The sequence below is a fragment of the Trachypithecus francoisi genome, unplaced genomic scaffold, assembly GCF_009764315.1.
Source record: "Trachypithecus francoisi isolate TF-2019V2 unplaced genomic scaffold, Tfra_2.0 Lachesis_group13, whole genome shotgun sequence".
NCBI lineage: Eukaryota > Metazoa > Chordata > Mammalia > Primates > Cercopithecidae > Trachypithecus > Trachypithecus francoisi.
The window spans coordinates 69,001,246-69,028,113 of NW_022681458.1; the positions used below are offsets into that span (position 1 = coordinate 69,001,246).

General features: G+C 36.8%; 1 protein-coding gene across 4 annotated transcripts in view; it reads right to left on the bottom strand.

The window, feature by feature from the left end:
- MAP3K20 (mitogen-activated protein kinase kinase kinase 20) overlaps positions 1 to 26,868 on the bottom strand; it is a 195,867-nt gene that overhangs the window by 69,493 nt on the left and 99,506 nt on the right. For all 4 annotated transcript variants that reach the window (XM_033231103.1, XM_033231102.1, XM_033231101.1 and 1 more), the window contains exons 3-8: positions 25,396 to 25,483; positions 16,118 to 16,219; positions 11,405 to 11,470; positions 8,314 to 8,342; positions 8,061 to 8,198; positions 810 to 896 (exon numbers count right to left, since the gene is read on the bottom strand). In XM_033231103.1, coding sequence (XP_033086994.1) covers positions 810 to 896; positions 8,061 to 8,198; positions 8,314 to 8,342; positions 11,405 to 11,470; positions 16,118 to 16,219; positions 25,396 to 25,483 — 510 coding nt within the window. The remainder of the gene's footprint in view (positions 1 to 809; positions 897 to 8,060; positions 8,199 to 8,313; positions 8,343 to 11,404; positions 11,471 to 16,117; positions 16,220 to 25,395; positions 25,484 to 26,868) is intronic.

Consider the following 26,868-nt stretch of genomic DNA (forward strand, 5'->3'; position numbering starts at 1 on the left):
TGAGAATTTCCATGGCTGTGCGTTTCAGTCACAATTTTAAACCTTTCAAAATGTAGTTGCTCTCTTTGATATGAATGTACCATGTTCTCTGATGTAGGCTCATAGGTCCAACTAACTGAAAGCCTCAATTTGTGGGAAGAAGAGAAGCGAGGCTGGGGACACAGCACAAACGGTGTTTACGCCACTGAAGTTCTTTTGAAATGGAAAGGCTCTGCATGAAGAAGCGAGCAGTTATGCCACTGCCTCGCCAATTCCAGTGAGGAGCTCATCTTCAATGTAGTGTTCAACGTAGGTGGCAAAACTGTAATTTTTCCCTTTTTTGAAACTATTTTTTCTTCTTTTATTTTTGAAATTCTCATCTAAGCGACAGTTTCTTGTACTATAGTGACTCCTGCTGGGAGAGGTAAGTTGAAGTAGCTGAAGGTCTCTTACAGATATATCAACTCCCGGCCAGTAAAAAAGATGTCCTAAACGCAGGAGATGGAGTTAAACTGTTCCCCTACCTTGGACGCAATGGCTTCTTTCATCACTAAGAACAAACCCCTAGGTTTTACAATTGAGACTGAGAAACTAGTACAGTACTTGTACAATTTTTGATCTACAGCATCACGACGTGAAGCTGCAACAATTAGATGTAAAGGGTCCATTCATGAGGAATAACATCACTTTGACCCTTTGTGTTAGCTCCTACTGCTAATCTTTCCATAAGCGTGAACTTACTTTCAATTTGAAGAAGATGAAAAAGTCTTTTGCAAAACCCCAATACTGTTTTCTGATCTATGTACCTGAATGGAGAAACGTAGTCTTACCTCGTTTTTTTCCACTACAAGCCAAGCTACTTGTAATCCTTCCAAACCTTTAAAGGGGACCTCCCTTGTTAGCATCTCCCAGAGAACCTGGAACAAAAAGAAAATGGAATTTTTATTCTTGTACTTTATATTTTTTGGTACATATTACTGAAACTTTATCTAACATGTAATTGTATCTAATTACCAGACACAACCAACCCCATCTGTAGAAACTTGGGCAAAACAATTATGCTCATGCACACAACTTCTTCCATATATTAAATACTTTTTATGTTCTTTTTTATAAAGAAAAAACCTGGTTTAGAAATTAGGACATCTAGAGCCAGACTTAAAATTTTATGAAACCAATGGGCCTGACTGATTTAATGTCATCTCATAAATTATTAGAATTTTTATGTTCTCACAAATTAGATTTTGTATTTTGTTAGTTAAAACTCTTTCTACCTTCAATTTCTGATACATTTGTCTAGGAAATAATAACTGGGAATTCAACAATATTTTAAAAGGTTCAATAATGGTCTCATCAAAAATAACTGAGCCCCAAATCCAAATCACTGGCTAACCTACCTACCCCACATTGGTAGACACTTGCAAAATTGTCATATGTAGATTTTACATGTTACCTTTTAGATTTTGGAGAAATCTCCCTCAAAATGAGTTGGTCTAAGGGATCTATTTTCATCTACCTACAATATAATCTATTATACCATACTCTAAGATGTAATAAACACTTTCTATACATATAAGCTGACTGTGAATGTGAGCTGATGTGTGTGTTCATCTTTGTGCAGTTCTTGAGATCAGTATGATTATTAAATCTGAGTGGAATGCCCAAGGAAAGCAAACTGATGCTAGGAATACTGCTGAATTGGGTTATCTTGAAACACTGAGTAATGGAGATTTGTATACTACATTACTTTTCCCTATTTATACAAATGGAGTTCAAAAATGTGAGTCTACCAATACTCTGTAAAGTGCAAAAACAATTCTAATTTTATCAGTAATAGTCCTAATAATAAAAACCACTATAAGTTATTGAGTACTTATTATATTCCAGATGCCCTTTTCACATATTACCATGATTAATAGCAATCCTACTGGATACATATTACCTTCATTTTATAGGTGAGGAAACTATTTAAAAAGTTAAAATAAAACCTTACCCAAAGACACTCAGTTATCCAGTGACAGAGCCAGAATATGAACCTGCTGGCTCGCCCTGAAGGTCAGGCTCTTGACCCCTTTTCATTTGAGTGAAAGGCAAGTGGCAGTACTAGAGAGAATGCGACAGGCCCTGTCTTACGTATGGCGCCCTGGCAGAAACAGGAAGAGAACCAGTGGCTTCGACTCATATTTCCCTTGTTCTAAAAACAAAAGCTCATTTCTAATAGGAACGTAGATGGAGCACACATACTCTAGTCAAGCAAATCATAGAAACCTTTCACTCCATATCCACTATTTCCTCAGCCAGGGCTCAGTCTCATTCGAACCATAACATAGTAAATGAATTCTGGCTAATACGAAGATAATTAGCAGGAAAATCAGGGAAATTGGCAGATGCTGCTCAAGCAGGAGAAAAAAAATTCACTGAAGCCTCTTTGGGCTTTTAATCAAGTGTGTAAGGTACTCCTTTAGAGGAGCTACTGAATAATTCTATTTGAGTCACATAAGTGATTAGGAAAAGGTAAGGGGCATCCCACAAGGGGACAATTCTAGTGAACACCACACGTAAAGGAAGGGTGAGAGCCAGAACAGGTATGCAATCACCCTGACCTACACAGGGAGGGAGGCCGGGCAGCAAGAGGGCTGAGCAGGAAATGGAGCCCCTCAATTGGCTGCAATTACAACTCCACAGGGGGCTAGTGTTGGGGAGGGGAAAGGATATGAAGGGCAAGTAAATTAATGAATGTGGCATTCCTAAGGAGAATGGGAACAGGGAGTCAGCCTCCAATAAATCAAACGCTCCAGACCCCCAAACGCGAAGATGAGCGGTGCTTCTTTCCTTCTGAGTTTGGCCTGCAGGTATGATGCACGTGTGTACACATGTGCACACATGCACAGACTGAATTTTGTGAAGTGAATTGCAAAACCAAGAGTTTTGGGGGATAACACCAGAAAAACATTTACGTCATTCTTGATTCCAAAATATTCTGCTGGAGAATGTCCAAAACCTAATAAAATTTAAGTTATATTTCTCTGAGAGTTCTAACTGTGAAAAATAAAGAAAAAAATAAGCCAGTTTCATTTGACTCCCTCTGTGTCTCTTCAGCTGAGGGAGTTAGTAAGTGTCTGAGGTGGCGTCATTAGCCGCTATGTCCTGAAGCCCAAATGAGGTCTTTAGTTTTATTCCAGTATCAGCACATCTCATGATTTCCTTTTATTAATTCCCTGGATTCGGGAATGTATCAAAAAGTAGGTGGTATAAGATAAGACACCAGCTTTTTTTTTTACACTAAACAAAATGACATTTGGCATACAAAAGTAACTTTATTGAGGAAGTCACTTGAAGGTTTAAAAATATATTAAATGATGCCTAAAAATACCAGTTATGAGGATTCAGGCCAAATATTATTGTGATCTTTCACCTTAAAAATATTTTCCGACTCATTTTATATTGAGACGTCCTCACATTTAAACTATGCTCACAAGGAAAATTTCTATTTTCAGTTTACAGAATAGAAACTTGGAAAAGACTATGTACTTTTTCTGCCCTTTCTTTTCCAAACAATAGAAAGCCATTACCTGAGCCCAGCTTGTTCTGGAACAGTGTTCACAGACAACCCAGGCAGCCATGCTGTCTCTTAAGCCACTCTGTTTTCAAGGCTGGTTTTGGCTGAGAAGCTTCTGAGAAGGTAATCCTTTCTGCATTGTCATTAGAATAGTTTTTTTTTTTTTTTTTTTTTTTTTTAAGAGAAGCTAGGCCTTATGTTCTCAGAAGGCTTATTCTTTCAGTGATTTTTTGCTTTTCTTTTTTTGTGGATAACATACTAAACACTCTTCCTGGTTCAGTCCTCCAAGAGAAGTTCTCATAAGAGGGCAGAAAAATCTCATTTCTTATAAAATGGAGGGAAACAATTGCCTGCCTAGCAAAGTTTACCAGCGTAAGAGCAAGGCTCATAAAATCCACTTCTGGCATTCACAGCACATTTATTTTAAGACAGTACAAGGTTAGTGAGTCTTGCGATTTGTTAAGAAGCAACAAAGGTTTATCAAACTGGGGAGGGCTGGTAGTTTTGGAAGTAGTAGGGGCTAAATTCTTACAGCAGTCTAAAAAATTAGAAAAACAAAAGGTAAAAATGTATTGCAGTTTTTTGGGTGGATTTCAAAAAAACAACTTTTTTTTAAATGGTCTTATTCATCTGTGTGTGACTGCTGTGTGTAGAGGGGGTTTCAATGAACAGAACAGACTCCCAGTGAACAATGGGATATTTAATGCAAACAAATGCTCCTACTGACAAAGGAGTCTTGGCTACTCACCTATTTTTGAAAAGACATAAAAAATTCAAAATAACCACATTTTGAATTAAAATAGGTATCATTTTCCAAGTTTATGGACCACAAACTTCTAAAACTAAAATGGTCCCAACCTTAACAACTATCCTCACCTGCTCTTTTCTATAACATCTACTTTGAACATATAATGCTTTCTTCATTAAAAAAAAAAAAATCTGTGATTGTTTAAATAAAAAGTTGCTGGAAAGCATACCTTGTATTTTTTCTTTCACTAATGGTGTTTATTTAAAACAAACAGAATGAGAAGAGGTCAGAATTAAATACTAGGTTGGTGCAAAAGTAATTGCAGTTTTTGCCATTACTTTTAAATGGCAAAACTTCAATTGCTTTTGCACCAACATATACAGTCCTGAGTTCTTGTTTATAATTAAATTAGCATCTGTATACTTTTCTGAATGGAACTTTACTGACACAACTATCTGAGAGGCAAACCAACATTCCAAGCAAACCTTTCTCTTCAAGATAGTCACACAGCAGAAACTGTTTTAAAACAGACTCGCTGAAGTAGCATTTCTGTTTCCACCAGGTAAGGGAAGGCTGTAGCATGAATGCAGAACTGATATTCCACATCACATGATGGGGCGGACAGGTTCTGCAGAGCAACATCCAGTGTGTAAATACAGAGCAACACTGGAAATGCTCAGCGGCTGGTGGTCGAGTTTATTTCAGTAAGTGAAATTACTCGATAGGATGGTTTGTTAAGCATTTGTTAAATCCCTCCAAAACCAAACCAAGCAAAGGTAGAGTCAGCACACAAGCAGAGAGAAAAGCTAATCCGCAAAGAGATGTGTTCAAGCCCTTCTACTGAAATGTGGTACATAGTTTCTTAAGTGAAAAGATTTTTAATAAAAAACACTGAAAATGTGCAGCTCCAGAAAGGTTGACTCAAACTATGTTTAAGAAATGGGGTCAATGTGGAATGTATGAAGAGATTTTAAAATGATACAGGAAAAAAATCCTAAGCTCTGCAAACAGAAGTCACCTCTTAACATCTTTTCAGTTTGTGTGTGAAAAGGAATTTGTGCTTGGCTACTGGTACTAAGATTGTACTTCATCTCAGGAAAAGCAGAGGGGTGCATTTCACACCAAAGCCCTGGCAACCGTAAGGCTTTGAAAGAAGGCAGCATAAAGTTTGTTTTCATACATGAAATAATATTGAGACCAAAAGTTCACTCTATGTATAGTTGTGTCTTAAGGTCAAAAATTTTTGAGATAAGGAAATTCAAAGACTTGGGGGAGAATTTTAAAAGTAAAAGCACTGTATGTGTGTGGACTCATAAGTGCAAAAATGAAGCTCAAAAGTCTTCTAGTTCATATAAATGTGCCAAACAATTTAAAAACTATAACCATCTACAGTAACTATAACCAACATACCTATATATATAACACCAACATACATGTTTATATACATTTATACACACATGCACACAAAAGGAGTGGGAGTGCTGGGCTCCTACTAAGCCACTCTGAAAGGTCAGCTGGAACACTGACTAAATAAGCCATGTTCTTAAGCCATGCTGCTCATCTTCCCAAGCCGTCTTGCTCCATAGAGGTGCCTGCAACGATGGCCTGCTGCAGAATATAGAGTGGCTTTTTCATGTTTGATGGGTTGTAAGAAATAAAAAACCAACTATGGCATCTATGAAGACTATGCAACAGAGTCTGTAAGTGGCCCGCAAAGCCAAAAAAATATATTATCCGGTCCTTTCTAGAAAAAGTTTGCTCGTTCCTATTTCTACAGGACAAAATGAGACGCCATTCCCAACAAGTAGGATAAGAAAAACTTAAATTACCCTCAGATGGTGTGTGACTCAAATAAATGTTTGGTTATAAATGAAGGAATGAATGTACTTTCACAAGAGAAAACAATCTTACAGAGTCTTCAATTGCTACAAATACCCCATTTTCAGAATATCCCACAGATGAATGCCTGGTGGTTAGAAATGTAGTAACATTTGACATAGGAGACTAGTTTTAGAAGCTAGTCTCTTCTGAAACTTATATTTTGTTTTTTCTTTTTTTCAATGAGAAATATTTGATCACTGTCTGTAACAGCTTATAGTCTTCATTCTTAAGAAACATCCAGAATCAAGGGATATCAGGTATTGATTCTTTTTCTGTTTTTGGATATCAGGTATTAAGCCTGATGTTACTGTTGTCTTCTGACCTTTAAAATTCTAGCCTTCAGCCAAAAACATATATTTCATTCTTGAAGTGATTTTTGTCAATAGCTAACAAAATTAATCTTTATTAACTTGGTATACATAGGATGTGTTATGATTTAGAAAGAGCTAGTCACTGAAACAAGTCCAAAACCTGTGAAGCCAGCACTAAATACCTAGAGACTGAATAAAGAAAAAAAAAATAGGTCTGACAACGTGAATCTCCTCTTGTGTCATTGGCTACCACCTGCAGTAAGAAAACACAAAGTTCAGGACGAAGAGGCATGCTGATTTGAAGCAGAAACAGACTGCTTCTTTACCCATTACTATGAAAATGCCCTTTTAGGAAGTAATAGTATAAATAGCAGGGCAGTATGAGATGTAAAGATAGGGAATTCCAAAACTATTTTGGACTTTTTTTTTTTTTTTTTGAGACAGTTTCACTCTTGTTGCCCAGGCTGGAGTGCAACGGCACGATCTCGGCTCACCGCAACCTCTGCCTCCCAGGTTCAAGCAATTCTCCTGCCTCAGCCTCCGTAGTAGCTGGGATTATAGGCATGTGCCACCACGCCCGGCTAATTTTGTATTTTTAGTAGAGATGGGGTTTCTCCATGTTGGTCAGGCTGGCCTCGAACTCCTGACCTCAGGTGATGCACCTGCCTCGGCCTCCCAAAATGCTGGGATTACAGGCGTGAGCCACTGCGCCCGGCCTATTTTGGACTTTTTAAAGAATACATAACATTTTAGGGAAAAGTTTATTCTCAACAAAAGGCAACAAATGAATTCCTTCCTCCAGCAAAGAACTCTCCCACTCCTCACTTCCTTCTCTCTGATAATGCAGGTATAACCTGTTCCTCAGGAAATGGCCCATCTCCAAATTCCTCCTCCAGGAGCTTCTGCTCCTTAACTGATTCATTCCTGTGGTCTCCATTCCTTGAGCACTCCACCCCCACATTAGTCTATTCTCTATGTGGCTCTGCTGTGATTCTTATGTAATGCCTTAGAGTCATGCTTCAGATTGTCACTGCTACTCTGAGACTGGCAGCAGACATGGACAAGGTCATCTGGCAAGTGCTAAGTACATTTTCTTTTGGACTTTTAGAAATTGATGAATCAGTTTAATAGTTGAGACTCAAAAGTTTCCTGGTAATTAACTCGCTTGGCAGATCTATTGGTGATTTTATACTGTTTAAGTAATCCATTACAATGAAGTCCTGTTCCAAATGATCCACATTTCCATTGAAATTACAGAGATAGTCTACAGTCACATTACCACCCTGCAAAAAATAATTCTCAGGCAAAGTGGAGTCCAACACTATCTCGGGTTCCATTTAATTTGTTGCTTGTAAGTGGTGTTGGTTTCTTCTCAACACAGGACAAAATAACTCCAATGATTAAAAATGATTAAACATTTTGACAACTAGGAAGAGTTCTCCAGTGGTGCTGCTTCAGGCATTCCACCAGCAGTACAGTCTCAAATAAAAATAAAACCATGTGAAACTGTATCTCTCCTCTTCTCTAGAGTGTTTGCTTTTTGTATTTCCTTTAGTAAACAAGAAATGAGAAATGAACTCACCACACCATAGGAATATGTGTCACAAGTTTCTGACACAGGGAGACTTTGGATAACTTCTGGAGCCATCCATGGGAAAGTTCCAACCAACGACATGTGTGTTGTATGGTTATGGAACCGAGAGGCACCAAAGTCACAGATCTGAGAAAAAAGAGATCAGTATCAACCTTCTACTTATTGGCTAATTAAGGAATTATTAGTTATAAAAATCTACATCTGAAATTAACAATTTTTAAAGTAAAAGAAATAGTCCTACCTTCAATACTCCATCAGCAGCTATAACAACTAAAAAAGAAAAAAGGATAAATTATGACAATCATCTAATCGGTTTGAGCTGTCTTCTACTGAAAAAACCATAAACTTCTATTTCTGTCTTCAATATGGGATTACAAAAGGTGAAATCAATGTATTTACAGCATTGAGGATTTTGCAAAAGGGGGCTGACATTAAAACAAAAACTTAATTCCATCAGGTACTGATTAAAAAGGCTTCTGAGACATTTATTTTATCTAAATGCAGTACTGTCCAGTAAAAAAGGCACAAATTAGTAGTAGTTAGGAGAACCAAATTTTTACCTGGGTTCTGCCCGCATACTGCCAATGTAACACTGAGGTAGTCATTAGCTTTACTACTTCATATTATATATAGGGTTTCCTCCCAACTGAGTGATAGATTCCATGATGAGAGAAACAAACAAACTATAGAGCCAAAGAACAATGATATCTATGTCAAGGGAGGTCAGATGAAGCTTCCTGTAAGAAATGATGCTTACGCTAAAACCTGAAAAACACAGGAGTTAACCAGAAAGAGGAGAGCTGAGGGAGGAAAGCAGTTTCCTAGGCAGAAGAGAGAGTCTATGCAAAAACTCAGGAGTAGACAAAAAAGGCATGGCAATTTTGGAAGGTAGGGGCCAGGTCAAGAAAAGCCCTTGTGAGAAAGAGAAAGCCAATGAACAATTTTATGTGGAGGAATGAAATGAGTAAAGGCGCAGAGGGGAGACTATGTCAGAGAAGAATAGACCTGGAGGCAAGGGGATCACTTTGCACTCAAGGTTTTGTGGTCCAGGAGACAGATGAGGACGCCTGTACTAAGGTAGTGGCAAAGGACAGGAGAAAAGTTGACCGAGTCAAAAAATATTTAGGATGTAGGATCACCTAGGCTTGATGAATGGCTGGTTATTGTGGGAGAAGGAAGAGAACTCAAGGATAAAATCAGATAAAGAAGCAATACAGATTAATGGTTAGAATAGGAGCTCTGGATTTAAATGGTAACTACTATTTATCTCATTTCTGGCCTGGGCAAACAGTACTGCCACTTGGTAAAGGAAATGCAGGGATGATTTTTCGGGGGTAGCGAGAAAATGAAAAGATTAATTGGGACATAATATATTTTAGGGTCTTAACAAATATCTATGTGGATGTGTCTAATCAGCAGATATATAGTTTTGAAGTTGAGGTCTGTTTTCGAGTGTTAACATGTAAATACGGCTTTTATGGAAGTGCAGGGATCAGAGCATAACAGGAGATGAGTCCAAGGATAAAGTTCTGAAGAATTGTTTCAGATGTTTCTTTTGTAAACCGTGCAGTGCCTTGAACATGATAGATGATCAATACTTATGAGTTACCGATGATTTTGCCAAGGAGAGAAAATGAGCTTTGTATGATATAACATTTGACAATTGCCTCAGGGTAAACCTGATACTTTAAGTATTAAGCTATAAACTTTTATAAATAGAAATGTAAATATTATTAATTTTATATTCAGCTTTCTCATTATAAGATTAACAAGTGCTCATTAGAAAAACTGCCACTATAAAAATACATAACACAGAAAGTGAAACACTGGTTACCTTTCCAAGGGAAAAAGAATTGCTATAAGTTAGTTCTGTATTCTTTCAATATGAGTGTATGTGTTTTTCTATTTAGTAACTATAACACATATAACTGTAACTTTTTAAAACGGGGACATTCTCCATTGTTATATAGTCTTCATAATGAAAGCATGGATAAATCCATAATTTAGTCATTCCTCTTTTGTAGAAGATTTAAGATATACTGAAGTCCAACAATATAGTTAAATTGAAATTCTGAGCATGAACTGAAAATTTACAAATTCATAAAACTGACATTTTCTACTACAGTCTAGATTATTTCCTAATGACTTCCTGTTAGCTGACCATATATCAAAAGTGCTTAGTTCCAGGAAGCTTATGTCTAAGAAGAACCAAAGAACGTGTGATAGCCTAGAAGAGGAAAGGACAATCAGACAGGGTTAAATTGGTGGGCCAACCTGGACTACTGATGAGTGGCAGGTGCCAATAACTTCCCTCCCCGCCCCCATCTCTTCACTCCCTGCTAAACACACACACACTCACACACACAAACCTCACAGTCCTGGGGCATGTGCAAGGGTACCTGATCGATTCATTCCCTGGTCCTCTTCCACTACTTGTCATCACTACCTGTTCTAAGGATCACACTATTAGCATAAACTCATTTTAATTAAAGATCTCCTAAAAATAGAGGGTTCTCTTCCTCCTTGCTGAGAAGGAGCATTTAGAAAGCATGTAAATAATTAACTGATACGAGGGTATTCAAAACAGTAGCAAACTCTGGTGTTTGCTTTAGCTAGTTCTATAACCCTACTGCCTTTTCAGATAACTCTGAAGTGACATAACAGAAGAAGCATCTGTTACCACTCCTACTTGAAGGTAATGTCTAATCCTGCAAGTTATTTTAAAATGCTCACCCTCCACATTATAAAATACAGGGCCATAAATAAACTTTAGAAAGTACAGAAGAAAAGAAAGAAGAAAAAGAGAGCCTTTACTTTCCGAACTTCCAATCATGTGGCTCATTTCGCGACCTACTCCAGGTAATACAGGCAGGACTGGCACAAACAATTCACACCATGCAATTCAGATGCAACGAGAACAAAATTCAAAATTGATAGTGCACAAAGCCACCTAAAAATAGAAGACTAAAAATATATGACTGCACACTTTGACACAGCAGTATCTCTTTTAGAAAATGATTCTAGGGAAATAATTAGGGATGTCTTGAAAAATTTGGCTGAAATAGTAAGCCCAACATTTCTTATCAGAGAAAAAATGTAAATAATTCAAATGTCCACATTCTGGGCTATATTTATACAGTGAAATACTGTGCAGCTTCCTCAAATAATATCAAGGATTTTGTTATTTACTGACAGTAGAAAGGCTTCCATGGTATCAGCAGTGAGTCCAATAGTAGGTTACAAAAGATATGTAAAAGCATGATGCTTATTTCTACATGCAAGTGTATACAATTTGTAATAAAATAGGTAAAATAAAAACATAACTACATTACCATTTCTTGACTTGAGGTCTCTGTGAATCACCTTGACAGGAGCCTCCATATGTAAATAGTGCATTCCTTTTCACACAAGAAGAAAGAAAGGCCTATTAATATTTTTCAACATTACAACAGTATTACCTTTCATATTTTTTCAAAGAACTCAAGAGCAGAAACTAATTCACATGTCTTATTCTTCCATGACTGATAAAATGAGAACAGAATATGTCTACATTAGTAACATGTATATGTGAAGTCAAATTTATAAGCTTTAATCTCTTAGAGATTAGGAATTTGACTGTGGGTAAAGCTAACTACTCAAAATACCTAATAAGGACACCTTAATTTTCTGCAGTCTGCATGAAAATAGTACAGTAACCACTGAAAGGCGTGCTCCACGACTAAGGTATTCCACTACCAACGATCTTCTAAATCTGCCAAAGTTCTGAGCAAAATTTGCGGTTTTCATCTGGTTGTCTGCGGTTACCCAGCTGCAGATTCTGATGTCCAGTTACCAAAGTTCTGGATGTCTATGGTTACCCAGCTGCAGCTTGGCTTATTTTCTCAGTACCCATTCCAACAAGACCTGGGAGTGGATGTGGAGTAGCAGTGGGGAGAACTGGGAGGATTAGTTATGGTTAGTGAACAATTTTATGATCTTCAGATAAAAAAAGTATATAGTAGTTACAAAATATTTCATTCCTTTCACAAGGATAAATCTTTGAGATAATCTGTATTTCAACATACTCCAAAATTCTTTCCATCATATTTAGGATGTAAATCAAATTACTTCAGTATATTGGGTATATATAAACTTTTCAGAGTTTTATTGAGTCAAAAATTATACTTTAAAGACATATTTTATGGTTACCACCTTAGTAGTTTTTGACCCTTTCTGTATTTATGTACTGTCTACCCCTTTAGAATAAAAAAAGGATGATTTTCCACTAAAATATATCTTCTTTATTTCTCAAGTTGTCTTTTCTAAATAATGGCAGAAATAGCCTCCCCCTCACCTCCAAATCAAACAGGTTTCTTTTTAAAATGAACAATACATTGAAAATGATTTAATAAGAGGCTTTGGCTTTTTAAAGTGTATAGCACATTTTAATTTTATAGAGGTTAATTTTAAAATCCCTTCTTCTTCTACTATTTTAATTATTGTATATTGAAGAATCGTGAAAGGACAAAGAAAATAAAAAAATTTAAACTCTTGCCTTTTAACGATATCACTGAATGATATTACTGAAAACAGTCAAGTTAACACAAGTATTAGTAATTATGTGATCTTAGATAAGATGTAACTGGGATAAAGGAAATTTCTCTTCTGATATGAAGTTCCACATCCCTCAAACTGCAAAAATTCAATAGCTACAACTTGGGTAGCATTTAATAATCTATCAAATTCCTTAATAATTTTTCAGGTAGGAACTGTATAATTACTATTACTGGTAGAGATAGTTTCTACACTTGCTGACACGTAAGGATTTCAAAAAACAAGACTCATATACCAAAGCTTTAAATATAGGCACTTTTCTTCCTCATGGCAGATTATCATAAGCAAAAAGTACCATAAAGTATTTGTGTACAGTGCATAGTACACATTTAAATAATATTTCATATAAACAATAGTCATCACACTCACATAAAATTCTATTTAATGTTTTTGTAGATCCATCTATAATTCTGCCTTATTTTTATTGCAAACAATTAAGAAGGCTAATACTTTCATCAGGTGTACATTCAGGGTTTCCTAAAAAAAGAGTTGACAGGTATAACTGAGGAGACTTTTGGGGAGAATTGGAATGAGTGGTGACCATTTTGAGACTGGATTGGAGTTTATCTGCTTTAATTGTTCCTTTTAAGCATTGCTGATTGACTTGCAGCAATTTCAGATATACTTGCTGGTCCACCCTCCATTTATCCTCACATCCAGAAAGAAGAGACCCTTTTTGCTTTGAGGAGATATTGTCTCAACAGCAATGATGCTGAGCAATACCTATTTCAAAATGCATGAATCAACCTTTACTTAAAATAAACTATTCATTTTTTGATTTCTCAACATATCATTGCTCCAGTGGATTCAACCATAGGTCAACCCAAAAGGTACATAGCTGAATTTGAAACAGAATCAACAAAAATCAAGCCTTCCTACTTAATCTCTTAAATTCTTAAGTTCTACACACAGCTTTATCAGAGAAAGCTGAAGTCATTCCTAAAGCCCTGATTTGTTTTTTTATGGGCCATCTTTAAAAGATTTTTTAAATGTTAAGTATTACTTGTGTCCATAAACATACAAGCCTCTTCTCTGCCTCACTCTTCTCACCGGAGGTGAAACACATTAGCTAGACAGGCAAAAGGGATTTTATTAATCTGCAGTTTTGGACACCATCAGGGGCCCAAACCCATTCTCTCCTTCCCTATTTTTTTTTGAGACAGAGTCTCGCTCTGTCACCCAGGCTGGAGTGCAATGGACCAATCTTGGCTCACCACAACCTCTGCCTCCCGGGTTCAAGTGATTGTTCTGCCTTAGCCTCCCGAGTAGCTGAGATTACAGGCATGCGCCACCACCATGCCCGGCTAATTTTGTATTTTTAGTAGAAATGGGGTTTCTCCATGATAGTCAGGCTGGTCTCAAACTCCTGACCTCAGGTGATCCGCCTTCCTTGGCTTCCCAAAGTGCTGGGATTACAGGCGTGAGCCACTGCGCCTGGCCTCTCCTTCCTTATTTTTAACTCTGGTGCCAGTTTGCTATCTAATTCTTTTTTTTTTTTTTTCCTAGACTGAGTCTCACTCTGGCTGGAGTGCAGTGGCTTGATGTTGGCTCACTGCAAACCTCTGGGGCTTGAGAGATTCTCGTGCCTCAGCCTCCCAAGTAGTTGACTACAGGCGAGTAGTGCACCACTACGCCCAGCTAATTTTTCGTATTTTTAGTAGAGACAGAGTTTCGCCTTGTTGGCCAGGCTGACCTCAAACTCCTGGCCTTCTCAAGCGACCCACCCACCTCGGCCTCCCAAAGTGCTGAGATTATAGGCGTGAGCCACTGCACCAGGTCCAGTTTGCTACCTAATTAATTCTATTCCTTCTCTTCCTTGCCCTTCTGATGCAGAGCACTAGCACTCTCCAGAAAACACCAAGAATGACTCAGCTGATGTGGAGCCAAGAGACTTACCCCTCACTCGGGATGATGTGGCACGTGCTTAAGGGGGTGCAGGGAGAAGAGGTTCCTAGACTGGGAACCAGGTATGCTTAAGTAGAGCACAGCAGGAAGCAGAGTGACTGACATTAGCTGATTTGTTTGCTGTCTATCTATTCTAAGTGCCAATAAGTAATGACACGGTTGTAACTGGCTGAGCACCCTAAATGCAAATGTGTGTAAGGCGATATGCTGTTAAGTTACGGACTACCTATATATGCATTTACATTATTGAAGGGTATTTCCACAATGTTGCAGGCAGCTCCTAATCAAGGCACATCACCTTGCTTACACAGAGCTGGTCCTTGTGTTCTACTGACAAGAAGAGAAGTCTCTATGACGTTATATGAAAATATCTTTAAGAATATGAAGTTTCAGTATGATTTGAGATGCCCGATGCATCAATACACAGTTAAGCAAATTAACATAGCTAAAGTCTCAGGCACACTACCCTAAACACAGAGCTTATTATTTTTATAATGTAATGAGGCATCATTCAGCAGCAGCATCTAGCATGAAACTCAAAAAAAATTTTTTTTCACTTTTCCTATTTGAAGAATTTGGTAGGTGTTGATGAAACTTAAAATAGACAATTCCCCAAAGGAAACACTACTACTTTTGGAAGTCACACAGTGAAATCAACGCATGAGTTGCTTCCCTTACTGAGTGCTAAATCACATTATATTTGCTTTGTAAAGAGATGCTTGTAGAGAATGGAGTCGTAAAATGTAAAGGAGTTAATTGCCCCAGGAAAATTCAGACACAATTTGTAGGGGTTGCTAGAATACAAATATAACTATCAGTGTTCATTATTTAGATGAAGTTGTTTCCAAAGCAACTCTGACAGTTATAAATAAAGCCCAGAAATGTTCAGTTAGGAAAATGGAAAAAAAAAAAGATAAAAATAAATGAAGTTTGAATTGCTTTAGAAAGCATTCATCTATGCAGGAATGTATGAGAAAAAAGACCTTGTTTAGGGGTTTGGTGCATTAAAAATATTTAATTTCCAACAGCGATGCCTAAGTAAGTTTACATTAAATGTAAAATAAAATCTGAATTGCTTTTACGTGGCAGGACAAATAAAAATTATTTTTTGCAAGTGGTTTCTATTTTTAGCATATTATATATACAAAATGAGTAGAACTAATTCTACAATAAATCATGTTTTCTGGATACTGAGTCTAAGTAGAGACTTTCAGAACAACAGAATTATGATTTTTCCATTTAATGTGTCAAGCAAGCTAGTCAATTATAATATCACAAAACATGACAAACATGTCTGCCCTGAAGCTACAACTAGATTTCATGGATAGAAATAAAGTAGAGAAAAGAGAAAGTGAAAAGGAATTCAGGAGTGGAAAGACAATGACCTAAAATGTTATCTGTACAATCAGCTTTGGAATTCTTACTACTTTTGCTCTGAAAAAAGAACATCTAAAGACAGAATAAAACATTTTCTGATGGTAAGTCCCCATTTCAGGAGGGGAAAATGCATCCTACCAATTCTGTAAGAATATACCAAATATTATTACCTTTGGCTACATCAGTGGCCCAGGTCATAATGTGATCCATATCCATCTCCTCACTTCTATTACTGTTAATGTAATCATAGAGTGATCCCAAAGAAGCATATTCTATTTTAAAAGGAAAGATAAGCATATAATTAAAATCAAGGTACATTTCAGAAATAAGACTTTATATTTTCATTGAGAAAATATGTTAAAGAATTTAACAAAAGACATCAAAAGTATATAAAAAGTTATTCCATGTTGTGGTTTCTAAAAGTTAATGTCATCCTGAAAAATATCTGTCAAACACAAGACCAGTAACATACAATGAATAGTAAACTTCAGTTGAGAATCAAAAGCCATTTAGCTGGAACTGAGAAACACGAAGAGGTGTTGGAAGAATAAATTTGAAACAAAGGTATGTATGCAAATAGATATTTCTTTAAAAATTGTTATTCTTATGAGATAGATATTAAATGCATAAATCAGACAGCTTATACGACAATGCAAACAAATCAATCATTGCCGCATAAGGACTTGGAAGAGTTCTCAAAATTTAAGCACAAAAGGTCAAAAAAGTGAGAAAAATCCTTTAAAAATGAAGTATAAATTACATACCATAAACTCACCTGCAATAAGTATATTATTGGATGATTTTTAGCAAGTTCATAAAGTTGGGCAACCACCACCACAATCCAGTCTTAGAACCTTTCCATCATTACAAACAGTTCTCTTGTGCCGGTTTGCAGTTAATCATCACTCTCACCCCAGCCCTACAATCTGCTTCTTCTCTCTCCCAATGTGTCTTTTCTGGGTAGTTCATATAAACAGAATCATACAAATTGTTCCTTGTGTCTGACATCATTCCCTCAGCATAATGTCTTTTTTCTTTCTATTTTTTTTGCAGTCAGGGTCTCCTTCTGTTGCCCAGGTTGGACTGCAGTGGTGTGATCACAGCTTATTGCAGCCTTGATCTCGGCTCACTGTGGCCTCCACCTCCCAGGCTCAAGCAATCCTCCCACCTCAGCCTCCCAAGTAGCTGGGACTACAGGCACACACCACCATGCTGAGGCTGATTTTTTTTTTTTTCCAGTAGAGATGAGGTCTTGCTATGTAGTCTAGGCTAATCTCAAACTCCTGAGCTCAAGCAATCCTACCTGTCTCAGCCTCCCAAAGTGCTGGGATCACAGGCTTAAGCCACTGCGCCTGGCCGCATAATGTTTTCAAAGTTCACTCAAGTGGTAAGCGTACAAGAAGACTTCATTCCGTTTTATTGCTGAATACTATTCTGTTGTACAGATATACTACATTTGATTTATTCAGTCCCCAGTTGATAGATATTTGGATTGTTCCCAGTTTTTGGCTATTACAAATAATGCTCCTATGAACATTTGTGTACATGTCCATGTGTGTAAATATGTTAATTTTTCTTGGGTAGATTTCAGGACTGATATTGCAGGGCCATATGGTAAGTTTATGTCTAACTTTTAAAGAAACTATCAATCTGTTTTCCAAAGAGGCTGTACTATTTTATATTCCTGCCAGCAATGTATGAGGGTTTCAGTTTCTCCACATCCTCACCAATATTTGATATTGTCTTTTTTTTTTTTTTTTGAGAAAGGGGTCTTGCTATGGTGCCCAGGCTAGCCTCAAACTTCAAACTCCTGTTGTCAAGCAGTCCTTCCCTGCCACCCTCTGCCTCACAAGTAGCTGGGATTACAGGTGCATGTGACTGTGCCCAGCAGTACTGTCTGTTGTTTTGATTATGGCCATTGTAGTGGGTATAACACTAGTGGTATCTCACGGTGCTTTTAATTTGCATTTCCCTAGTGACTGACGAAGTTGGGCGTATTTTATGTGCCTATTAGTCCCTTTTATATATTTTTAAGCAAAATGTCTATTAAAATCTTTTGTCCATTTTTACACCGGGTTGTTTTATTGAGTTCTAATTTTTTTTTTTTTAGTTTTAGATACAAGTCCTCTGTCATATATATGATTTGCAAATATTTTTTCCCAGTTTGTCATTTGTCTTTTCATTCTCTTAAGATCATCTTTCAAAGAGCAGAAATTGTTAGTTTTTATAAATTCCAATTTATCAACTTTTCTTTTATGGCTGTGCTTTTGGTATCATTTGTAAGAACTCTTCTGCCTAACCCCAAAGCATGAAGATTTTCTCCTATTTTTCTTTTAGGAGTTTATAGTTTAACCCTTATACTTAGGCTTATGATCCATTTTGTGTTCATTTTGAGGTATGGTCCGAGGTTTGACTCTAATTTTTTTTTGGCATATGAATTTATTTTTGAGACAAGGTCTCACTCTGTTGCCCAGGCTTGAATGCAGTGGCACACTCTTGGCTCACTGCAAGCCTCAACCTCCTGGGCTCAAGCAATCCTCCCACCTCAGCCTCTCTAGTAGCTGGGACTACACGTGCACATCACCATGCTGGCTAATTTTTTTTGTATTTTTTGTACAGACGGGATTTTGCCATGTTGCTCAGGCTGGTCTTGAACTCCTGGGCTCTAGTGACCCTCTCGCCTCAGCCTTCCACAGTGCTGGAATTACAGGCGTAAGCCACCGCACCTGGCCCTGGCATACGAATTTCTAATTGTCTCAGCAATCAAAGACTGTCTTTTACCTAATTGTCTTGGCATCTTTGATGAAAATCAATTGCCAATCAATGTAAGGCTTTTTCTCTAGACTTTTAACTCTGTTCCTTTGGTCTATATCCCTGTAGATATTGTGCCAATATTGTATTATGTCGATTACTACAGATTTGTAAGTTTTGAAATGAGGCAATCTAAGTCCTCAAAGTTAGTTCTTTCTCAATATTGGTTTGACTATTTCTAGGTCTTTTGCATTACCACATACATTTTAGGATTGGCTTGTTAATTTCTAAAAAACAGTCTGCTGGGATTTGGATAGGAATTGCATGGAATTTATAGATCATTTTGGGGAGAAGTGCCCTCTTGACAACATTGAATCTTCTAAACCATAAATATGTAAATGTCTATAATATAGTCAAAGATGTTGAAATTAAGTTGGTGTCTTAACTACCATTTCTTACCTTTAACCAATAAACATTATTTTTCTTTAAAGGAGATAAAAATATTACTCATTAAATATACTGAAAATAAACATCATTAATTAAACACTATGTCTCGCTAACCTCTTTACATCCATTAACACTCTGTAGTAAAAATAACATTGGTTTTTGCTGTGGCTTTGTATTTCTTTAAAATATTAACCAAAATAGATTTCTGATTTGGGAAATATGATAACCAGTGCCATTTGGTTTTAAAAAGAATTGTATCTTAATCACCAAGTAAAGACAGCAAGAAAACAATGACGTGGTCACTTGAAGATTCTCTCAGTCTACTGTTCACCATCTAGTCAGACACCCTTAAACTGATTCCAGCAAAATGTCTAAGAAATTCATCGATCAGCCTCCAAAGCACATCAGAGAAAGTGCTAATATAGTGAACAGTAAAAACAACAATGGCAGCAGAACATCTTATTTAAACTTTTGAGATGATAAAACAGTACAGAAGTGGGAACCGTTTGGAATTTTTTTTCTTGTTTTGGTTAAGAAGATCGTTAATACTTTATAAACTTCATACATATGGCCCACTGTAAGGTTTAAAGAATAAAAGGTTTAATAGAATAAGCAAGAGAATGCCATAAAACCCCTGAAATAAGAAACACTGCTAAATTTTACAAACACAAAGTTCCTCACGTTTCAATCAAGTTTAGTCAGCCCTCATTATTCATAAGGACAAGTAGGCCAGTTTACAGACAAGCGGCACCCTACGAATGGCTCTTAGGCACGACACAGTTCTTAAGACAAATATGTTTACACTTGGAACAGTCATGTGGATATTACAAAGATGGCAACTGTAGTCCTGTAAAATTATACCTAAGAAAAGAATGAGTCAACTTATATTCAGGAACTTCTAAAATCCCTCATATTTTAAGATGCTCTCTCCATTACTTTATTTGAACAACAAAACACTGTTTGGGGAAAAATATATAAGTCTGAGATGACCTCAATCAAAGCCAGTTTTTCAAAGCTTATAAAGGTCACCTATAAGAATAAGACAAATGGGAAGGAGGGAAGCAGGGAAGGGTAACAAAATTTAACACAGAGCATTTATTCCTGGAACCATGAGCTTGCAATCCCAACTGCGGGATGTCACTGAAAACAAGTCTTCTAAAGATCACTTTGAAAAGCAGTCAGTTATGATTACAAATACACCATATGGGACTAAAATACTTAACAATCCTAATGCTATGCCATTGGGTACTTGTAGCTTGAGATAAATATCCAGAGATAGTATTATACAGAGATTCCCCAAACCATGATATTTCAAACATCTTATACTATAGTTAAGACACTACTCCAAAAACCATGTTAACTTTAAAAAGTCATTCTAATGATGATAAAGACATAGAATACCATTTGACCCAGCTATCCCATTACTGGGTATATACCCAAAGGATTATAAATCATTCTACTATAAAGACATACACACACGTATGTTTATTGCAGCACTATTCACAATAACAATGACTTGGAATCAACCCAAATGCCCATCAATGACAGACTGGATAAAGAAAATGTGGCACATACACACCATGGAATACTATGCAACCACAAAAAGGATGAGTTAATGTCCTTTGCAGGGACATGGATGAAACTGGAAACCATCATTCTCAGCAAACTAACACAGGAACAGAAAACCAAACACCACATGTTCTCACTCATAAGTGGGAGTTGAACAATGAGAACACATGGACACAGGGAGGGGAATATCACACCCCGGGGCTTGTGGGGGGGTTTTATTTAATGCTAGGGGAGGGACAGCATTAGGACAAATACCTAATGTAGATAATGGGTTGATGGGTGCAGCAAACCACCATGGCACGTGTATACCTATGTAACAAACCTGCATGTTCTGCACATGTATCCCAGAATTTAAAGTATAATAAAAAAGATACATGATTAAATAAAATGGTTTCATGACTGAAGCTGCAAGAAAGGCAATATTATTACCTTTATTTCATATAAAAAATCATCTTTAGGTTTGTGGATAGCTAAACTAACATTTTAACTATTTTAAATAAGCATTCAATTCTTTCATCCTTTTGGTTTTCCCATTAGAAATTGTGGACTCACTATATACACATATGGTTACATGCTTTTCAAACCACTTCTCCGAAGAAAGTAGTTTACTGGATTTTAGTATAAAGCATTTGTTTCATTTTTTTAAAAGTCATTAAGAACCACATTAAGCAAACATTTCCTTTTCATTTATAAGATGATTCTTCCCTTTGAGTTTTACGGTGACAATAGCTGGCGTCAAAAAAGGTAAACATAATATCAGTTTTGTTGGAACAAAACCATTACCATGAAATCTCTTTGTAATGTCACCAAGACCAAGCTTAATTTAGATTACAACTAATAGAATAAATAAATTTACGCAAATGTCTGAAATGTGTTATAACAAAATGTGACACTTGTCTCTAATTGACTAATAAAAAAAGACCAGCACAATATCAAAACATGCAAATTAGATGTATCTGTGCTTAAAATAAATCAATATCAAGTTAAGGGAAATGAGATTGGGCACTTAAAAATTAGTATGTTTTCCTTGGCTGGGTTTAATGAGAATTTGGGCCTGCTGAGAAATGATGCAGAACTAGTCTCCTCTCTTAGAGGAGTAATAGAGGCTAACGCAGAACAGGTAACTTAAGAGGTGAGATCAGCCCCTGAGAACAAAGAGCAATTTCCTGGGATCCTAAATCACTTCTCTCTGGAACCCTGGGACCCAGTCTGCCACCCTTTTTTTAGTCTTAGATTACCAGATCCTCTCCAATCTGGCTTGCTACAAAAGAGCTACATGGTCTGGTACCTAACAACTCCTTCCTTCATCTCCCAGGAACTCCCCCTGCCCTCATGTATTTATATTTTACACACACACACACACACACACACACACACACACACACAGAGAAATAAAATAATGGGATTAGTAGTACAGAATGAAGAGGTTTCCAAAGATAAAAGAAAAGATGATCCAGGCCGGGCGTGGTGGCTCACACCTGTAATCCCAGCACTTTGGGAGGCTGAGGTAGGCAGATCATGAGGTCAAGAGATCGAGACCATCCTGGCCAACATGGTGAAGCCCGTCTCTGCTAAAAACACAAAAATTAGCTGGGCGTGATGGCGCACACCTGTAGTCCCAACTACTCAGGAGGCTGAGGCAGGAGAATTGCTTGAACCCAGGAGGTGGAGGTTGCAGTGAGCCCAGGTCGTACCACCGCTGCCTGGCAACACAGCAAGACTCCGTCTCAAAAAAAAAAAAAAAAAGAAAGAAAGAAAAAGAAAAAAAGAAAAGATGATCCATTATTGTTTCTTTTGGCTTTGGAGTCTGAGTTTCTTGTCACCCCATTTCTTTGTAGATCTGGGAGAAAGATGTTCATCTCCCTTCGATGGGAAATAAATTGAAAGCTGCCTCTTAGTCTCTTCCCCAGGTCCCCTGATTAGCAGGTTTTATATGTCTGTGATAAAAAGTTTCAGCGAACACACATGCACAACTATACACATACATACATACTCTCACCCAGAGATCATGTATTCTAGTCCCTTCATTCACATGAGAAAACTGAGACAGAGAGAGATCATCAGTGACCCAACTATGAAGCTCTGGCAGAATCAAGACAAGATCTCACATCTCACAATTCCCATTCCATTGCTCATTCCATTCCACCACTCTGATAAATAATTCTTTCAAGCCCTCAGCATGAATGACAACAGCTGCCTGCTGCAACAACCTTTTCTATTAAAAAAAAAAAAAAAAAAAAAAAAAAACTACCTCAAATTGAATGGATTCAAGCCATCCAAGCTTCCTCCTTCAGAGCCTCCACCATTTGATAAATACGATGAGGTTCACAGAGGGGTATCTGGCTGGGGCTGGGTGATCAAGATGAGTTTTCCTGCCTATCTTTGTTTCTCTCTTAACCGCCTCATACTAAGACTTATTTGTGCTCATTTCCAGTGGCAGAGTAAGTGTCATCATCACTAATCCATGTGATCTCTTCACTCCCAAACTGGGCTCAGTTGTCATATTTTCTACTACCCACGCACAGAGCATAGCTGTAGAAGGTAGGTGGAAAGGCTCACATAAATAAGCACTTAGTTAATTAAAACTAACATCTCTAGGAACAAAGATAATCATATCAAATCAATACATTCAAAACACTAAAATTCATCTAACAGGTCTCTTTAATAATCAATCTCACAGGTCAATAAGAGCTATAAATTCACAATCTACTACTGCCTCATAATCTAAAACTTCTGTTGTTTTAATTCTTATGTTTAATGTTAACAGTTGCTTACTTACTGGCTCTACAGAGAAAGAGATATGGATCCATAAAAAAAAATCAATTTAACTAAATAATTTGGTAGTTGCAAGTATGAGTAGAGAATGCTAAAGGGACGAATGAAATAAAGGACTGGTTAGTGTGACACAAATACTGAATGAAAGCAAACTTCTTGGATTATTTCTCCCTCTTTCAGATGAGGTGACCTAGGGGAAATATGCCGGCTAAGAATGTTTCATATCTTCCTACTGACAGTAAACTCTTGGAAAAATAATTTCATATTACCACTCAGGTCCCCTTTTCTTCCCTTCACCCTCACCTCAAGAAACTAGAACACTTCATGAATAGCTCATTAGTTGGCCAAAAATATTTTCAAAAAGCATTAAACATCAAGAGTATATAACAAGAAACAGAATTTCTCATCTCTTGGGAGTATCACACTTTCTTAGGGAGGAATAATATCAGCCACAAACAAGGATCAGAACACTGGATTCAGATTTAAAAAGTAAATATAACTAGTTTAAAAAAAAGTAGATACAATGGACACGGAAAAAAGGAGCCACATGGTATACGGGTTGACAAAAAAAGGTTTAACTTTAAATCAGAAATCTGACTTAAAACATGAGGTATGGTTACCTCCCCCCTAACCAACAATATACTCCATTCTTGGGTATTCACATTTGTAGGAAATATAGACTCAAGATAAAAATTGCTGCATGCCCCATTTCAGTCACAGATCTAAAGGCAGTGAATTGGGGATAAAAGTCCCTCGACTTAAGAATTTTGGTTAAAATGCTACTAAGAGTAAAAGCATGTTAAACTACCTCCTGCCAGAAGATGGAATAACAGCAACCATGTCTCTCTGAGTTTAAGAACCAGTCAGCTCACAGCTTTCCAGAACCTAGCTTGCATAGAGGAGGAGCTTCTGCTGAGAATCAGCTTGAGGAATTTATAGCGCTTTGGTTCTACCACTAGCTAGGTGACCATGGGAAAGTTCCTTAAGTTAGAGATGTAGTTTCTTACTAGTAAAATAGGAATTATTTTATCTATGTCGTAGGATTACTGTAAGTATTAGATGAGATAATTTATAGAAAGTACTTAATACAATCCTTTTTGTTGAGGGGTGTTTTGTTGTTATTTTCTATAAAGACAATCCAGGTTCTCACCTCTATCGTGGGAGAAGATATGGCTAATATTTTAAGGTTGTCTTGTTTGACTTTGTTTTAATCAAAGAATTGCCAAGATAAAGATCAAGTTATTTGTTGTAAAACCGAGTTATTGTAGACCTACAAGCTATTCAGTGGATTATACAAATATGAGCATAAAGTATTAAAGATATGTGTCTTTCTGTATTTTCATGTGGCAAAACTTTCTATGTGCTCCTTTTTAGAAAGGGTATGTCTGTCAGTTATAAACTGCTGCTCCAAATTATATGATAATTTAGATCAAGGTCATTACCAACTTAGTTGACCAAACCTGAAAAATATTGTTCTCATGTCAGAGACCTTGAAGAAAGAATGCTCTAATGGGATTAAAATGCCTTGCAAAGAATTACAACATGAATAGCTCAAGAAATCTTAATTTATAAAAGGTCACAGAGTTACAAAAAACATCTCTCATTTCAGCTAATTAAATGAAATTTTAGTTAAACGGCACCTTGAAATATTGGTATTGCAGCTGCAAGTGCATTTAAGTAGCATTTACGCAGATATAATTAGCACAATTAAACATGGGTAGAAGTGGAAACACTATTCTTAATTATATTGATATAATCAGTTTTATTAATGCTTTATAGCAACAAAAGTGACATCTGACAGTAACACACAATTCATGATTGAACCTAATATTAAGCATTTTAGCATATTAAGGAATCTAAAGCTAGGCAATTGGAAAAAGAAAGAAGTGAAATGCTGAGTTCTTACCTGTGACAATGCCATAGTTGGGAGGTTCAAGAATTACTCCATAAAACTGGATGATGTTTCTGTGACTGAGGACACTGAGTATTTCTGCCTGTATGAAAAATAAAATGCAAAGTTGCATAAAATTTCACATTTATAATAGTAGAATAAAACAGGCTTCCTATTTATTTATTTATTTTTTTTGAGCTAGGGTCTTGCTCTGTTGCCCAGGCTAGAGTGCAGTGGTGTGATCTTGGCTCACTGCAGCCTTGGCCTCCTGGGCTCAAGTAATTCTCCTGCCTCAGTCTCCCAAGTAGCTGGGACTACAGGCACATACCACTACATTCAGCTAATTAAATTTATTATTTTTTTTTAGAGATGGGGTCTATGTTGTCCAGGCTGATCTTGAACTCTTGGGCTCAAGCAATCCTCCCACCTTGGCCTGCCAAAGTGCTGGGATTACAGGTGTGAGCTACCACGCCCGGTCTTAGTTTTCTTTTACGTACATTTACAAAGATATATATGTGCCCAACCAGTATGTGATTCTGCTAAAGTTGTCTTTCTTGAAAGTTTAAACATTTCTACTGAAGCTTTCTGAAAATTTAAAAAGGAAATGGGGTTGAAGAAGCGATAAAAGAGGTGTTTACTCCAAGCCCACCTGACTGATAATGGCGGAGAATGACTGAAGAGATACCCCATTTTTTTACAGTGAAGGTCCTCTTCCTAATAGTCAAATATATATATTTTGCAAAATGTCTGCTCTGAGAGGCTACAGCCAGACTGAACTTCTGTTGGTTAGATGAGTCAAAATTAAGGTAGGGATTTTTAAATGTTAATAGAATCGATTCAGGTAATACCCACTTATTTATCTAATCATTTATTCAAAATATATTATTGTTCTCCTTCTGTATGCAAGGTACTATAAACATATAAAGGTAGATTCTTGACCTTCAGTGGTGATTTGATAGGAGGCCATATTTATACATTTTGAAACATGTTAAATACTACAAAGTGGTACTGAAGAATGACGTGGTAAAAATAAGTTGTATTTATTAAACTTAATTTTTAAAACAAAAAAACCAGATACTATAGTGTATATCCGCTAATGTCAATAGAAAGATGATCACTACATAAATGATATATTCATCAACATTTTATGACTTTTGTGGAGATAAAATATGGCTAATCAAGAATTATAAATATAATGAGGTATAAAATCACGTAAGTTAAATATAGAAAAGATTTAGTATTTTTCAATGAAAGGCATATCATTGGCAATAAATAGACAGGAGATTTGTAAGCCCGCACCCCAGAAAGAGCATCATCAAGAAGAATGTCAGCAGTTAATGAAAATGGAGACACTTTGGTCAGAAAGGGACTCCCCTTTGGGAATGTGTACACTATGAGTAGTGTTATTTGCTGTGATTTTTTTTCGTAGGATAAGAGTTGGGGTTTCATTAAAAACAGCCGTGAAACTGGTTTTGAAGATGGTGTAAC